At 50.2% G+C, this 15,526-nt stretch overlaps 2 protein-coding genes across 7 annotated transcripts in view; one reads left to right on the top strand and one right to left on the bottom strand.

The window, feature by feature from the left end:
• TSC2 (TSC complex subunit 2) overlaps window positions 1-12,418 on the top strand; it is a 31,597-nt gene extending 19,179 nt beyond the window's left edge. For 3 of the 6 annotated variants that reach the window (XM_026054035.1, XM_026054034.1, XM_026054029.1), the window contains 15 exons: window positions 74-226; window positions 383-495; window positions 868-1,089; window positions 1,565-1,780; window positions 3,464-3,532; window positions 5,590-5,750; window positions 6,104-6,606; window positions 7,465-7,540; window positions 7,953-8,039; window positions 8,266-8,452; window positions 9,552-9,691; window positions 9,899-9,977; window positions 10,651-10,742; window positions 11,002-11,100; window positions 11,355-12,418. In XM_026054035.1, coding sequence (XP_025909820.1) covers window positions 74-226; window positions 383-495; window positions 868-1,089; window positions 1,565-1,780; window positions 3,464-3,532; window positions 5,590-5,750; window positions 6,104-6,606; window positions 7,465-7,540; window positions 7,953-8,039; window positions 8,266-8,452; window positions 9,552-9,691; window positions 9,899-9,977; window positions 10,651-10,742; window positions 11,002-11,100; window positions 11,355-11,522 — 2,365 coding nt within the window. In that variant the 3' untranslated portion in view covers window positions 11,523-12,418. The remainder of the gene's footprint in view (window positions 1-73; window positions 227-382; window positions 496-867; window positions 1,090-1,564; window positions 1,781-3,463; window positions 3,533-5,589; window positions 5,751-6,103; window positions 6,607-7,464; window positions 7,541-7,952; window positions 8,040-8,265; window positions 8,453-9,551; window positions 9,692-9,898; window positions 9,978-10,650; window positions 10,743-11,001; window positions 11,101-11,354) is intronic. The other 3 variants (XM_026054033.1, XM_026054032.1, XM_026054031.1) reach the window with 1 other exon arrangement.
• Window positions 12,419-15,381: 2,963 nt separating this feature from the next.
• Window positions 15,382-15,526, bottom strand: part of PKD1 (polycystin 1, transient receptor potential channel interacting) — a 56,740-nt gene continuing 56,595 nt past the window's right edge. Inside the window, exon 47 of the mRNA XM_026053896.1 lies at window positions 15,382-15,520. Coding sequence (XP_025909681.1) covers window positions 15,382-15,520 — 139 coding nt within the window. The remainder of the gene's footprint in view (window positions 15,521-15,526) is intronic.

Below are 15,526 nucleotides of genomic sequence, written 5' to 3'. Positions count from 1 at the left end.
GAGGGAGGAAAGCAGGATCTGCTACATAGGTCTAGGGAGGCTGGGAGCTGTGTTCATACAAATGTGTCTCTAGGTCTCCGGTGGGCGAGTTTCTGTTGGCTGGAGGAAGGACAAAGACGTGGCTGGTTGGTAACAAGCTCGTGACCATCACTACAAGTGTTGGAACGGGGACAAGGTCTCTGCTTGGCCTAGACTGTGGAGAGCTCCAAAGCAGCACAGAATCAAGGTGAGCTTTGCTTCTATTTCTAGAAATACCACCTAGCAAAGACAGTTAAACCATGATTATGCCCAATGTTTTTAGTCATTCCTCTTAACTGAAGAGGACTCTTATTTGTCCAGCATGACTGATTGCTCTCTCAGTAACACTGTTCTTTTTCCACAGCTCGGACCCTGTTTCACAAGTGAGACAAACTAAAGAAGCTCCAGCAAAGCTAGAATCTCAGGCTGGGCAGCAGGTTTGCAGGAGCTCTCGCAACAGAGTCAGATCCATGTCAGGTAAATTCCTAGCCTGGAGTTTTCCAGCTGCCCTTGGGTCTGAGTAGCAGACTTGGGTGTCAGCTGATTTGAGAATCGGGGCAGTCTTGTGTTTAAGAGGGCAAGGAGCAGCAGCTGGTGCCTCGGGAGGTGCTTCTCATGCTTGTTTCTCCACGCAGGAAGCTTTGGCAGTTGTCTAAGAGTTCAGCTTTTGCAGTGAGAATCACCTGTATTTAGCTAACCTTGTGGTTTAAAAGAAACACTTTCAGAGTTCTTTTAAGTTCCTAGTATTGTGAGCATGGGTGCTAGAGGAACTTAATAGACTTACTATTTCTGAGGTAATTTTAATAGTAACTAAACACAGTTCTCCTTCCTGTTTCATGCTTCTGCTAGGTGGTCATGCCTTGCGTGTTGGTGCCTTAGACAGTTCAGCCTCCCACTTCCCCAGTGGCTCAGCTTCCCAAGGGATACAGAGTCCTCCTGCTCCTGCACCTCGAACGGAGAAGACGAATCCTCCAGCACAGACACCTCTGCAGAAAGAAAAAGCAAATTTAGCTGCATATGTCCCTTTGCTGACGCAGGGCTGGGCAGAAATCCTCGTGCGCAGGCCCACAGGTATTTGTCTGCGTGTGGAGTGGGTGTTTTGTAACTAGCCAAGGAGCCGGAGCCTCATGAAGAAGAAAAACTCATATTTAGTGCAAATGGTAGATGCTTCTGCCTTTTGAAATTGGTACATCTGACACTTGGTTCTTTAGAATCTTTCTTTAGTGTTGTAAAGCTATAAAAGACCTGTGAAAAGACTAAGTGAGCACTTACATTTGCAGATCAAATGCTGCTGCAGAAACAGAGCCAGATCATGGCAGGCCTACTTTGTGCCTCCTGTTTTTCCACTGCACCATGTTCTTGAAAATCTGTCTGAGCTGTGTTTTAGCCTCACATCCTAGATGCAGGATGAATAAGGTTTACAACTAGAGTGCCTAGCTGCATTTCATGTTAGGGAGAGAAATGTGGAAGGTAAAAATTAATGTACACTGTTTTGCAAAACATAAACTTTCTGGAATGGAAGTACTGAACTGACTGTCTCCACCAGGTAACACGAGCTGGCTAATGAGTCTGGAGAACCCGCTCAGTCCTTTTTCTTCAGATATCAACAATATGCCCCTGCAAGAGCTCTCCAACGCGCTCATGGCTGCAGAGCGTTTTAAGGAACACCGAGAAACGGCTCTCTATAAATCCCTGTCTGTCCCATCCTCCAGCTTGGCCACTGGGACAGCCAAGCCATCCCTGCTGCAGCGTTCCAATACAGGTGAGAGATGTCTGGCCAGCAGCGTGTCCAACTGCAAAGCCGTCACTAGCCTGTGAAAGTTAGTTGGAGTTACTGCAAGCCTTCTAGAACAGTAAAACAAACAGCATGAGGAATAATGTAGTAAGCAGAAGGGAAGTCAACTTTTCGCCATAGCAGAAAGTGTTCAGGGAAAAAAAATACTTTCCTCCTTGCTTCTAGTATTCCATCAGAAAAAAAAAAAATGTCTCTTAAACAAAATATAGCTTCTTTGGAGGAGTAATGGGTGTCATGCTAAATGTTCCCCCAGTGAAAATGCAGATCCTTGGATGTTTTCCCTTTCCCACTTGTTTGGGGCTGATCTGGGCTTCCTCGATGTGGCTGCAACTTCCTGTGCAGTGTTTCCATTTCCATTTGTCTGCAGGATGGGAGCTCGTTGGCTGCTGACAGCGCTGGGTTCCTGGGAGAGTGGCCTAAAACCAACCTTGCTGTTCAATGTTTTAGTTGCCACTGTCTTCTACAGTGTGAGACAGCAGCATGTCAGTCCTGTTTTCTGTGAATATATTCCCTTTTAAAAGGACTGTTTGGCCTTTAGACTCAGGCATTTGAGTCACTTAAGTTTCTTATGGCCACTTTTTTAACAACAGCCCAGACTTGTCACTGTGTTGACTCTGCTGCCTGGTGACATTAGCACTAGTTCACTTCTGCAGGAGCTGTTAGCGCTGAGCGGCCTCTTTGGACCAGCAGCTGGAATTTGGGAGCCTTGTGCAGCTCAGAGCTGTGATCGTCACCATCTAAACCTGCCTGAGGCTCTCGGCATTGCTAGTGCTAGCACAGCTGGCTGGGGGTGACATTAATAGTGTAGGTTGTTTGCAAATCCAGTAAAAATGCTTGTTTTAAACAACCTGACCAAGGCCTTTTTGGCAGAACGTGATTTTAAGGTTTCAGGATGTGTAAGGCATAAAAATTCAAGCTGAAATTAAATGATAACTTTGAAAAAAATCTTATTTGTGAACAATTTCATTCACTTTTAAGGTTTTTTGGCACATAGACATTAACAGGTCGTTAAAAGAAGCACCCACTTACATGTCAGTTATCAAGAAAATTATTTTAGCCGTATTCTTGTTAATGCAGCTTCTACATTAGCAAGAATACAAATTCCTCTTGAATTTTTGGAACAGCCTGACAAATTAATGTTCAGCAGCATTTTTACTATCAAAATGTCATATGTATGTTGCTTTCTTTTAGCCTTTTTAGAGGCTAAAACTGTGTGAACCTTCATCTGTATTTCTACTCTGCAGTCTTCTGTGTGTTTAAAAATGATCTTTGGTGAAAAGTATGTGGCCTAGGGGAAGCCCACACTTGTTTCCGGCTTGTGCTAGAATATCTCCAAGGGCCTCTCCCTTTTCCAGCTCTAAAAGCTGAAGATACGTTCTTCCAAGAGAGCAGCTCGAGGCTGCGTTGTTGGAATGTGTTTGTGCCTCCCTAGTCATGTTGAGACCCTCTGCCCTGAGGGAATCCCATTGGCATCTAGTGAGCTTATCCCAGCTTGTTCTTTCCTTTGGTCTGCTTTTTGTTTTGTTTTGTTTCCTTTTTTTATTTTTAAATAGGTTCTTGGTTACATTTTAAACTCTGTGCTTTTTAATTTTTTTTCATATAGTCTCTCCTTCCTTTTGATGTAGCTGCTCACTTGATTTCCCTTTGCAGTGGCCTCTTTCTCTTCCATGTACCAGTCCAGTTGTCAAGGGAAGTTGCACAGGAGCATATCCTGGGCAGGTATATTTATATATATTTAAGGGAAAAAAAAAAACAAGTATTGCCATAGAAGAACACCTCTGATTCATAGAAAATGTTTCCCTCATACTTCATTTCCCCTTTCATGTCTCCTGTCTGTGCCCGGTCTCATTACTCTCAACAAATGGGATCTTGACTAGCATGAAGAAGTCCAAGCCAGATCCAACATTTGCCAGTGCAGATGACAACTTCAGACAGCTTTTGTTTAAGCTGGGGTGGGTTGGGGGTTATGAGGCAAACTGTTAAACGACGTATCAAAATGTCTGAGTGGCTTAATTGAATTATTTTCAGCTTGATTTTACAATTGGCTTTGTGTTCTGCTAATTTTGAGCTCCCACTTTCTGGGAATAACACAGCTTATGCAATAGGAAGAGCTGTTCCCAAATGAGGTCCCATGCTGCTCGGCCCACAGGAAACTGGCCACAAAATGGGATGCAGTTTTGGGTTACAGTGGGTGCCGGTTGCAAGTTTAAAAACAATAATGAGGAGATTCGATAATTGTAGCTTTTTTAGAGGCTACATAGATAGCAACATAAAATCTTTATCGACTTCATTAAAATTCTTTTTGTAAATAAATAATGTGAAAATCAAATTGCATAACTTATGAGCCCCGCACCTGCACTGCTTTGATGATCTGCAGTGCTTGGTGATTTTAATGCGGGCTGAAATTTCCTCCCACCGCCTTTCCCTCGGTGGAAAGTTCTCTGCAGAACAGCAGGGTGTTCCCTGCTGCTTGCCCTTGTTTACACAGCCCATTAAAGCAACACAAAGATGCTGCAGTAAAATATTTTTCTATACTTCTCTTTGCTCCGACTATTTTGTTCCCACCTACAGTGCAGTTAGTGAGTGCGCACATTATTGCAAAACACAGCAGTAATGTAAGAGCTAGGGAAGCTTGCAAGCTCTGGGTATGTGCAGGTGTGTTCTGGCTTGGACAGCTAACCAGATCAGCACGTTTTTTAGAAGGTATGTGTGTGCGATGCTAACTTTTAATTGCTTCTTTGAAATAACTCTGGTCCTGCGAGTTGAAATCAATCCAGGAAAAAAAAAAAAAGCTGCTTTAGTAATTTTTATTTTTGCTGATTATTTTTTTTTTTGTGTCTGTGCTAATTTATTTATTTATTTTTATTTTGGAAAACAAATCTTGGCCTTTCAGATTGGTCTTCCAGTCCCTTGTGTGCGTAACGGGAAGCCTCCTGTTCTCCAGCCTTTTCCTCAGGACAAAAAAAAAATAGCGAGATCAAGAAGAGCCTTTGGTCAGACTCATCCCTGGGGTCAGGGTTACTGCCTGGAGTAGAGCCAAGGTTATTTGCTGCCATACCCTCCTCCGCCATAGGCAGGGCTTGCAAGGAGCTTTCTTGTCAGTGTGGTTTCATTAACCGTTTGTCTGATCGGACGCCACGTGCAGGTTTCCCAGTATTGTTGCAGTGCATGTATTACTCTCCCTCTCTTGTCTTTCCATGTGTCCAAGGCTGAATTATTTTGTTTCTGCTGAGACATACTAGGAAAACTGCCCAACTGCAAGTAAATGGCTCCTAGTAAAATATCTCCTCTCCAGCTAGGCTGCTCTCAGGCACAGGAGCACTGCATTTCAATGCAAGAAAGACCTTTTCTTTTGCATAGTTGCATAGAACTGATGTCTTCCTTGCCTGGATAATAATGGACTTTTAATGCCAGTCTTTTATTTTCTTGCATCTCTGTAGTTACCGTGTGTCCTGGTAACTGAGTACTGATGTGCCCAAGGTCCCATTTTCTTCATTCTGTCCCCTACTTGCTCAGCAGTACCAATTGGAAACAACTGCACTTATTTTGGCAAAAGCAGAATGCAGCCCTTTGCTATAAGGGTAAGTTGCTCAGTTAATTCTATGCAAAAAGGAAACCAGGAACAAGTCTGAGATCAAAGAACTAGACCACACATCCAACATGGCCTTCCATTGAAATCCCATAGGGAAAAGGCTGGTACTTCAGAGGAAAGGATGGGGCCGTGCCAGTCTGTGCCTCTCTGCCAACTTTGCTCCTTGTGCGTTGTGTCTCGGTAGAGTCAGCGGTGGTGCTGGAGGAGGGGAGCCCCTTGGAAGTGGAGCTGAAGGAGACGGAGTCCCCTGCTGAGTCTCCAGAGAGTGAAGATTTTGAGGCTGCATGTCCGGACCAGGTCCTGAACGAGGACAGGTTTGGTAAACCCCAGGAATCCTACAGCAGGGTAAGGAGAAACAGCAGCCTACCAGTTCTGTCCTGTTACAGCCTCCTCTTCAGGCACTGGAGCTCTGTCTGTGCTCAGCCGAGTCCCCCACCATGCCTTCCCTTTAGGAATTCATTAATGACACCAAAATGCACATGCAGTTATGGTTGAGAGTGTCAATGGTTCATAAGGGGTGGCATAGAGAGCAGCAGCAGTAAATACCTGTTTTATGCAGGGCCATCAATGTGCATTTCTTTGTATTTGGGACTTCTCATCTTTTACTGAAAGTGTTTGAGGGTGTTTGAGATGCTACCATGTTGGCTTTTATTTTGTTTATTGAGAAAATTGTCCACCTTTGTTTCTTTTCTTTTAAGTCCTCCTCAACCTCTAGTCAAGAGGAAAAGTCTCTAAAATCCGATGACCTGGTGGAAGGTGGCATTCCCATCGGGAGGGTCCTCCCTTCAGAGGACAGCCGGACGCTGGAGGAACTTTCCTTCCAACCGTCCCAGCCGCTCAGCAAGTCGAGCTCCTCCCCTGAGCTGCAGACGCTGCAGGAGGTTCTCAAAGATGCAAACGGCAGAGAAGTAACGAGGAGGCTGAGCACGGAAGTGAAATCGAAATCTCAGTCTGGGAACCTGGAAGGGGAAGGGCTGGGCAGTTGGTTGGGCAAGGGCGAGGATGCCAGGGCGGCTGGCTCGGGGGGCTTGGATGGCGGCGGGGCTGCCACCTCGCCCCGCTCCCCCAGCGGCCACCGGCCCCGGGGTTACACCATCTCCGACTCGGCCCCCTCGAGGAGAGGCAAGAGGATCGAGAGAGATGCCTTCAAGAGCAGAACGGCAGCCTCCAACGCGGAGAAAGTGCCTGGAATAAACCCCAGGTGGGTTGGAGGGGCCTCTCTGAAGCTTGAGAGGTAGCGAGCTTGGGATTGCTGGAGCCAAAACTAGGTCTGCTCAGACTGCTCGGCAGGTTTTTAAGAGATACAAAACAATGTGTGGTTAAAAAGAAAGCCTAGTAGCCTGTTATTTCAGGTCCTAGTGCACATACTACCTATTGTCCTATTGCACACACTACCGCCAAATTAATTTTGCAATCTTAGGAAATAGGTCTCTTAAGTAATGAAAGAAATAGATAAATATTTTTCTAATGATTCTACTTTTTCCTAATTTGGGGTACCAGTGAGCGTCTGTGGCTTGAGAACGGGTCAGCTAGAGTTAATTCAGCTATGAATGGGATGAGTTGCTAGCCTTGCTTTTCCAGGAAACACAGAGTGCAAAGCACCTCGCACAAGGAAGAATGGGGCGCTAGAAGAGCTGCTTTTCTAATGTGACATATTGTTATTGCCCAAAATTATGTCACGAGACAGCCCTTTCTTGATGGCAGGTTAACTTTGTAAAATCCAAGCCTCTGAAAAATGGCTTATCTTCTCCCCTCAAAATACCCCAGATCACTGGGGTGCAGGAGTGCCTTCCCACCCCTTCATCCTGCACCACGATTGCCTGTTGGATAAGGAATTTGTGCAGCTCCCGCTGCTTGAGATAATGACCAATTTTGACATGGGTTTGTACTCAACGGGAGGTAGCCCAGGCACTTGAAGTGTCTCTAAAAGATGAATAATACTCTGCTAGGACTGTAATTTCTCCTCTTTTTCTTCTCTGTACAATATTCTTAAATGCAACAGATTGAAATGGATTTACTGCTTATGCTAACAGGGCTTATTTCCCCCCCTTGCCTCCAGCTTTGTGTTTTTGCAGTTATACCACTCCCCCTTCTTTGGAGATGAGAACAACAAGCCCCTTTTGTTGCCAAATGAGGTAGGCAAGGGTGTCTTAATTAATACTTCCAGTTATTTTTTGTAACATAAAATTTTGTGAGTAATTTTTCATGCCTGCTGCTGAGATGAAGAGGTGTTTTACCTTATTGTGGTGGATGCATCCAGTCCATGCAGTTTGCCAGATTAATCTTATCTCAGGAAAAAAAAGGTGCCACGCAGGGCAGCTCTGTACCCCAAGCCAGTGCTCGAGGCCTCTTGTAGCACAGAATAGGGCAACATTCAATGAGGATGAATGTTGAGTTGATTAGCAAAGGCTGGGAATTTTTTCCTTAAGCTTTGCAGTTACGCATAGTCTGTGTGTGGCGTGCCACTGTCCCGAGGAGGTTTTAGGGAGGGTGACATTGTTTGGAGCTGAGTACTGCTTAAAGATATGACGAATGTTTTAATTGCAGACGTTTGAAAGATCGGTGCAGCTCCTGGATCAAATTCCTTCTTACGACACGCACAAGATTGCCGTGCTCTATGTTGGAGAAGGCCAGGTGAGTTGTGTGCAAACACATTAATTGTTTAAGGGCTCCATTTCAGTAGGAGGCCAAGGAGCAGCTGTGCAGCCTAAGTAACTCTGGGGCTGTCTGTGTAGCAAACCTCTACCTGTCAGATCAGGAGCCAGGCTGGAGCCCCTCTTAGAAAGGAAGACTTAGTGACTCCAGCCAATTGAGAGGTCTTGGCTTTCACTGTGGGACTCTTGTGTTTGGTATTTCCTAGAGCAACAATGAAATTGCTATTCTGTCTAACGAGCATGGATCCTATCGCTACACGGAGTTCCTCACAGGCTTAGGGAAGCTCATTGAACTCAAGGACTGTCAGCCTGATAAAATTTACCTTGGTGGCCTGGACGTGTGTGGGGAGGATGGACAGTTCACATACTGCTGGCATGATGACATTATGCAAGGTAAGATGTCCCCAGAAGCTTGAGGATGGTTTCTGCTCATCTTAAGACTCAGCTGTGTCCTACAGAACCTTTCCTTCCCAGAGGTGTGTTAAAGACAACCTGGAGCTCTGTTCTCCTGTTTTTCTCTGATATCTCAGTATGTTGTGTACTAGAACTTTGGGGAGGTATCTACATACCTTATTTATGGGGGAAAAAAAAAAGAAGAAATAATGCTGCTTGCTTATTAAATAACGTGAACAATCGAAGATTGATTTGGTGATACATAGAGGTTTGCAGAACATGTTGTTCATTCTTGAGCTGCTGTGAAACCTGTCAACTGAGGGTAGTGTTCCTGCAAAACAATTGCTAAAAGTTTCATTTAAGAGCAGTATTGAAAGTAGGAGGGTTGTCATTATCCATGATTCTCACTAGCTGAGTTGCAGCATTACCTGGGTGCTGTAGCATTAAGCAGTGCAGGTACAGTACAAGGTCCAACAGGCTGTGATGAACTTCCAAAAGTTTTTGAATAGCTCCAGTTGATTTTGCAACTGGAACCAGGGTCTTCAGTCTGGTTCAGGGAGCCTGGTGCACGTTACTCCCTGTGGCTTGGGGCTCTGCAGAGCTCGCTTAGGGGAAATCCTTTTTCAGGTGTTTAACTCTTCTTCCAAGCAAATTCTGCTCCCCATGCTACTGTGGTCCTGAAGTATCTAGAATCACTTGTCTTATATTCATTTTATAGACTTAGATAGACAGGTGCTCTAGCTGGATTACAACTCTTACCCCAGTATCAATCTGATGCATGCTGAAAGCCTGACCCACAATGTGTTTTTCTGAGCCTGGAGCTGGAGAAAAGTCCCCTAGGCAGGACACAAAAGCTGGCAGGTGCAGAGCCTTCAAAGCTCCCCTTTCTGTGACTAAGAGCTGATTATCGCAGCCCATGGTCCAGGGGAAAAAAAATATATATATATATATATTTGTTTATGTGGTGCTGGCATGACTTTGTCTTTCAGACAAACGTGTTGCCCAGTGCTGAGGCAGGGCCCCTGTTCCTGCCCCTGCCCGGCTCCACGGGCGCGCTGCTTTCCCACCCAGCCCCAGGGTTTCTCCGTTTCTCTTTCAGCCATTTTTCACATTGCTACTCTGATGCCCACTAAGGATTTGGATAAATATCGCTGTGACAAGAAAAGGCACCTTGGGAATGATTTTGTTTCCATCATTTACAATGACTCTGGAGAAGACTTTAAACTGGGAACAATAAAGGTAGGTGATTTTACTCGTGGGTGTGTGGTGAAACAGATGTTTGCTGTTTATAAAAGCTTAAGAATGCTCTTAACTTGGCACGGTGTGGAGGTCACGGCTGGAGGTTTTTTACCTCGGTGGGTTCGCACGTGGGAGCACGTGGCATCCACAAGGGGCGAGATGGCTGCCAGTAAAACGTGGTTTGCTGGTTTATTGTTTTCTCATTAGGGTCAGTTCAACTTTGTGCATGTTATCATCACACCACTTGACTATGACTGTAACCTGGTGACGCTGCAGTGTCGGAAAGGTAGGACTCGCTCCAGCGTTTGTTCTCAGTCTATTCATGGTGCAATAATTGCCTTGTTTGGGATGGTTTTGTGTTTCAAAAGTAAAAAACCTAGGAGAAACCCTCTGAAACCAGTCTGCTGTCCTAGGATGTCCTGTTCATAAATCTTCCCCAAGGTAGATGACATCCTCCCTCCCTTGGTACTACTCGTGCTATCTTCAAACTAAAGACAGCGGTGGAGTGCAGCAGGTCCCGCTGACAACTGCCTGGAACTGTCTTTGGAGACGGGAGGCAGAGAGCCCTGGGAAGGGTTGTCCTTCCCAGCACTGCAGGGCTCGATCCTTGGAGACTGGTCAAGGCTCCTTGCTGAGTTCAGCATCTGCCTTCCTCCTACCAAAGGGGGACTTCTGGAGTGTTCTTAGCTCCGCCTTTGATTTATGGGATAGTGGACCCAGCAGCTGTCATCAGACCTTTAAGAAGCAGCCAGAATTTAAGAGCTGCTTTTATTAAGTTGCAGTGTGAGTTTTGTTGCAGCTGGAGCTGTAGGGCTTGGTGAAAACTGCTGAGATTCTGTACTGAAAATCCTCATGCTTGCATATTACTTGTACATTTAATTACTAGCAACATTGGTCTTGTTCTTTTCCAAACTGTGCTTTACATGGGTTTTTTTTTTTTTTTTTTCTTTAAAACAAAGATATGGAGGGACTTGTGGACACAAGTGTTGCTAAGATCATCTCTGATAAGAACCTGCCCTTTGTAGCACGTCAGATGGCCCTACACGCTAACGTGAGTAGCCCAGAGCGCCGGGAGCCTCCTGCCATGCAGGTCCATCCTGGCTGCCCGGGGAGTCCACAGGAGCAGGGCTTCCTAAAACACGAGCCTCTGTGCTGTGGGGGGTTAAGGAACCCTTGAGTCACAGGTGGCGCATGAACAGTTAAACTTGATTGTGGTGCCTGACAAACTGCATTAACATGGTCCATTGATTCTATTGTCACAGTTACACTACAGTGCCTGCTCTCTCCTTTCTCCACCTCTCCCTCATTAGATGGCTTCCCAGGTCCATCACAGTCGCTCCAACCCTACTGACACCTACCCGTCCAAGTGGATTGCGAGGCTACGGCATATCAAGAGGCTAAGACACCGCGTAAGTTGTGTGCTCTGTTCTCCTTATGTGTGAAACTGGGCTCTGCCAACACACCCTTAATGCAACTGGGGCAAGAATGAGGTTGGGGGGGGGGGGGGGGTGTCAGTGTGTCCAGGAGGTTTAGAAAGCTGCTCTTGTGGGGATGGCAAGTATAATGATGTAGATGGGGACTAGACCTACACATGTGGATGTGGACATGCTCCCAAACAGCTTGGGGTGAACAGGAAGCTTACCGGTTCTCATTTGACTTCTAGCTACGTGAGGAAACGCAGTACCAGACTCCTGGCCTCCCCTTGCAAATGCATCCATCAGCGCCAGCAAAGCCCCCTCCCCAAATGCCTCAGGACCCTCCACCCACCTACGAGACGGGGCAGAGGAAGCGGCTGATCTCCTCGGTGGACGATTTCACGGAGTTTGTGTAAGCCCAGGGCAGGCTCTGCCCAGCCTGCCGGCTCCGTGGGGCCGCGTGGCCGAGGATGAGGAGGGTTTGGCCGAGGCACCACTGCCTGTGTTGCTCTCATGTGAACTAGCCCGCGAGCCGGCCCACGAGGCTCGGCCGTGGTTCCTGGTCTCGCCTTGCCCCAGCTGTCCAACACGGGCAGCGTAGCCCCAGCAGCTGCTCCGAGGGACCAACTCGCTGCTTTGGTTTTATTGGGCTTGCGCTGGTTCAAGGCTTGCGTCTCTGCTGGCACCTTCCTTGCAAAACTTTCTCTAGATCCTTCTGACACCGGTGTGTGGTGGGAGCAAACCCCAAGGCTGTGTGTGTGGTCTGCATGTCTTCACAGAGCTGGAAGGGCAGGAACTAGGGGAATCTGGGCACCTTTATTGAGGTTTGACTACATGGGACTGAAAACGCAGCCACGGTTTCCAAGCATCCTGGAATGTCAGTTCTTCTCCAGGCCTCAGTGCCCTTCAGCACTCAGCCTTGTTCTGCCGCTTTGGCAAGAGCTAGCTTGGACTCTGAAGGTGCCTACCCCATACAGGGCTCACACGTGCAGGGACAGCTCTCCATTGCGGGAGCACCGCTCTGAGCCCTCTCCCCCAGCAGAAACGGTTTTGCAAACGGGAGGCAGAGCAGGGCAGCGGGTGCTGCCCGTGGGGCTGGTGGCCAGATCCCTTGTGCCACAGATGGCCTGAGCCCAGGCCCGGCTTTGTGAGGCCTGAGCTGGGGCCAGCCCTTGTGTTTCGGGTCAGACCTTCTGCCGGCTCCATGGGGATGATGCTTGTCCTTGGGTGCAGCTGGTGAGGCTGCCGCCGCACACGCGTAATCCTCCCCTTTCCAAAAGAGCCTTGACGTGTTATTGTGGCATCAGCCGGGAATGAGTCGTGGCCCCTGCCCTCCCCTGCGGCCCGGGCTGAGCGCTCGCTGCCAGCTCCTGGCACGATGGGCTCAGACACAGCCCTGCGGGCCACAGGGCTGCTCCGTCCTGCGAGCACCTCCGCTCCCGCTTGGAGCCGTGGGACCGGGCTCAGGGCAAAGCACAGCCCCAGAACGGCGCTGCAGCAAAGGCAGCGGCCACGGAGGGGTGCCTGAGGGGAGACTGTTTGGGAGCTCTAGGTGTATGTCGTGTTTTGAGTGTTTAAGTCATTGAGGAAATAAAATATTTGTATGAGCCGTGAGCTCTGGCTGGCCTGCAAAGACGCACATTGGGTCCAGTAATAATGGAAATCCCTCTGTTGCCCCCTTAAAGCTGGAGGGACAGGAGCTGGGGCGAGGTGTGCCCGGGAAGAGGGGCTTGCCTCTCTCTCAGCACTTGCAGGTAGAAGGAAGGGGGTCTGGGCCTGCACCGACTCCAACAACAGCACATGAGCCCCGTTGTAGCAGTCATCTTTTATTTGACCTTGTCATTTTTTAAGAAACACCCCCCAGTTACAAAATGCGGTACATTTATTGCAGTGAAGTGCTAACCCGACAGTAACAGTTTACATACTGGTCATGATCATCCGTTGCTGTAAAAAAGAAGCACGGAGGTGAGAGTCCCTCTCCCCCTTTTAACTAGCGGCTATAGAGCGTTTCCTGAAGCAGCTTGATACTGGTGCATCCTTGTGAGCCTTAAGGCAATAAATAAGGAAGGCGCCGCGGGTGCCTCTGGCCACAGCCCCGCGCAGCGAGGAGGCGGCGCTGGCGCGAGCCGGGGGCCGCGCGGTGCCGGGGGGCCCGAGCCCCGGCGGGGCGGCAGAGCTGCTCTCCGTCCTTCCCCCGAGGAGGAGGAGGAGGAGGAGGGCAGTTGTCTTTTAGCGTATCCTGTTTCTGCTCCTCTTTGCTTAGAAGAAGCACTTGGTCAGTCATTCGCATCCACTCACTCACACGCGCGGAGCCCACTCGCCTCGCGCCCGTCACCATCCTCATCCTCCTAAGGGGCCAGGGCCCAGGGCTCGCGACCGCTCTTCTCAAGAGCCGGCCCAGCTGCGCCCGGGTGCTGAGGAGCGCCCAGGCTCCTGCTTGGGCCTTTACAGCGCTGGGAGACGCAGGCTGAGATACAAACCTTGTACTTGGGGCTCCCCTCGGGGAAGCCAAAACACTGCAAGAAGTACCTGAAATTCCCCGAAACACTGCAAGAAGTACCTGAATTCCTCGAAACACTGCAAGAAGTTCCTGAAAGCCAGTGCCCGCCTGGGCTCATCCTCTCCCTTCCCTTCCGTGGTGGCCAGTGTCCTGCGGGTGTCCGGCACCCGGCCCGGACCACGGCCTCGCTTTGTCCGCTCGGCGGCTGCCTTCCCTGCAAGGGGAAAACTCTCCCGCCTCCACACTCAGGCCCAGCCCGAGACGCGGAGTCTTTGGCTCCGAGGGGAGACGCGGAGCAGAGTCCCTGGCGCTGACGTGTCCGCCCTGCGCTCCGCTCGCCCGGCTCCATCCGCTCCACAGTTGGCCGCCCGAGCCCCCCAGACCCTCGGCCTGGAGCCGCAGCCCTCGGCGCTCGCCCCGTCCCGGCAACGCTCCGTCCTCCGCGCACGTCCTCCGGCAGCCTCGCAACAGCCTCTCGCCAGCACCGGGGGCTCTGGCCCCCTGGCACCTCAGACCCGGCTCAAGGGCCTCCCTGCGGCCACCCAGGCTCCCCGCGGCGGCCGGGCTGTGAAACAGGGTGCAGGGGCGGCGCTCACGGGACCCTGCAGCACCCGCGGGTCCCCGCGGCCTCCCGCGCCCCGGCCCGGCCGCCGGCCCGGCCCCGCCACGCAGCACGCAATACATCCCTTAAATAACTCTGACAATAGTATTCTGTCTCCTATCTACATGTTCCAAACGCGGTACCGATGCTATGAAAATATAGCAAACATACAAAAATATATACATTTTAGAAACCCATATAAATTACTTACATTAGCCATAACTTGAAATGGCAGCGACAAAGCGAGCGCGGGGCCGGGGCGCCGGGGGCCTCAGCGCGCGGGCTGCGTTTGTGCTTGCCCTGGCGCCCACCCGGCCCCGGCCGCGCCGCGCTCGCTTTGGGGGAAATGCCCATTTCAACTTAGGCTCAAAAACAAAAATACTGCTCTGTGCTATATTACCCCGTTCCTGTTAGCTCGCACGTGTCCATGGTAGCTGAGGAAAGCGTTGTTTAAAGTGCTGGGCAGTACATACGAACAAGTAAACCACGACAAGCCCTATAGGTCCGTCCATACATTCGCTGGGCACGCGAAGCAGCCGCGCAGGCGGCGGCCCCCCCGCCGGGGGGGAGCGGCGCGACCCCCCCGCGCCGGCGCAGCTCCCGAGGGCGCTTGCTTTAAATAGGGGGGGCCTCTTTAAATACACATCATAGTACCCATTTCTGGAGCATAAAAGCCAATACTGGAATTAACTGACTGGGTGTAGATACCGTTTACCTATAGCTATATATATATTTATACCTTAAAAAAAACAAAACAAAAAAACCCTTGGTTAAATAACTTCTTGAAAGCTGTAGCTTTCCTCCACAGTGCGTGTGGTCGGCGAGCGGGGCCGGTGCCGCCGGCGCAGCCGGGGTGCGGAGGGGCCCCGCGGCGCCCGCTCGCAGCCGGGGCAGCGCTTGGCCACGGAGCCTCCCCCTCCAGCCTGCGACCCCCGCCAGCCTCCGCAGACGGAGGCTCAGCCTCTTCCAACAGACCCCAATTGCTGGGGAGCACCAGGAAGGGAGGCTGCAGAATCGCGCGGGGCGGCAGCGACGCGGGGCCGGGGGCTCCGCGCCGGCCGCGGCTCCAGCGCCCGGGGGCTGCGGCTCGCAGGCACTGCCTGCCTGCCCGCCCCGCCGCCCTCGCAGCGGCATTCCTGCCCCATCCCTCCCGGGATGCCCGACGCGGCTCCGGCTACTTGACCGTGGGGTGCACGCGGTTCTTGGCGCGGAGGCTCCGCTTCTTTTTGCCGGCGGGCGCCAGCGCGGCGCAGGGTTTGTGCGGGGAGAGCCCCGCGGCGACGCCCAGGCCCCTGCTGGCGCGCAGGAGGCGGCTGGGC

Source organism: Nothoprocta perdicaria, unplaced genomic scaffold, assembly GCF_003342845.1.
Source record: "Nothoprocta perdicaria isolate Ctin4 unplaced genomic scaffold, notPer1 scaffold_12, whole genome shotgun sequence".
NCBI classification, from domain to species: domain Eukaryota; kingdom Metazoa; phylum Chordata; class Aves; order Tinamiformes; family Tinamidae; genus Nothoprocta; species Nothoprocta perdicaria.
This window is presented reverse-complemented; position numbering and strand designations above follow the sequence as displayed.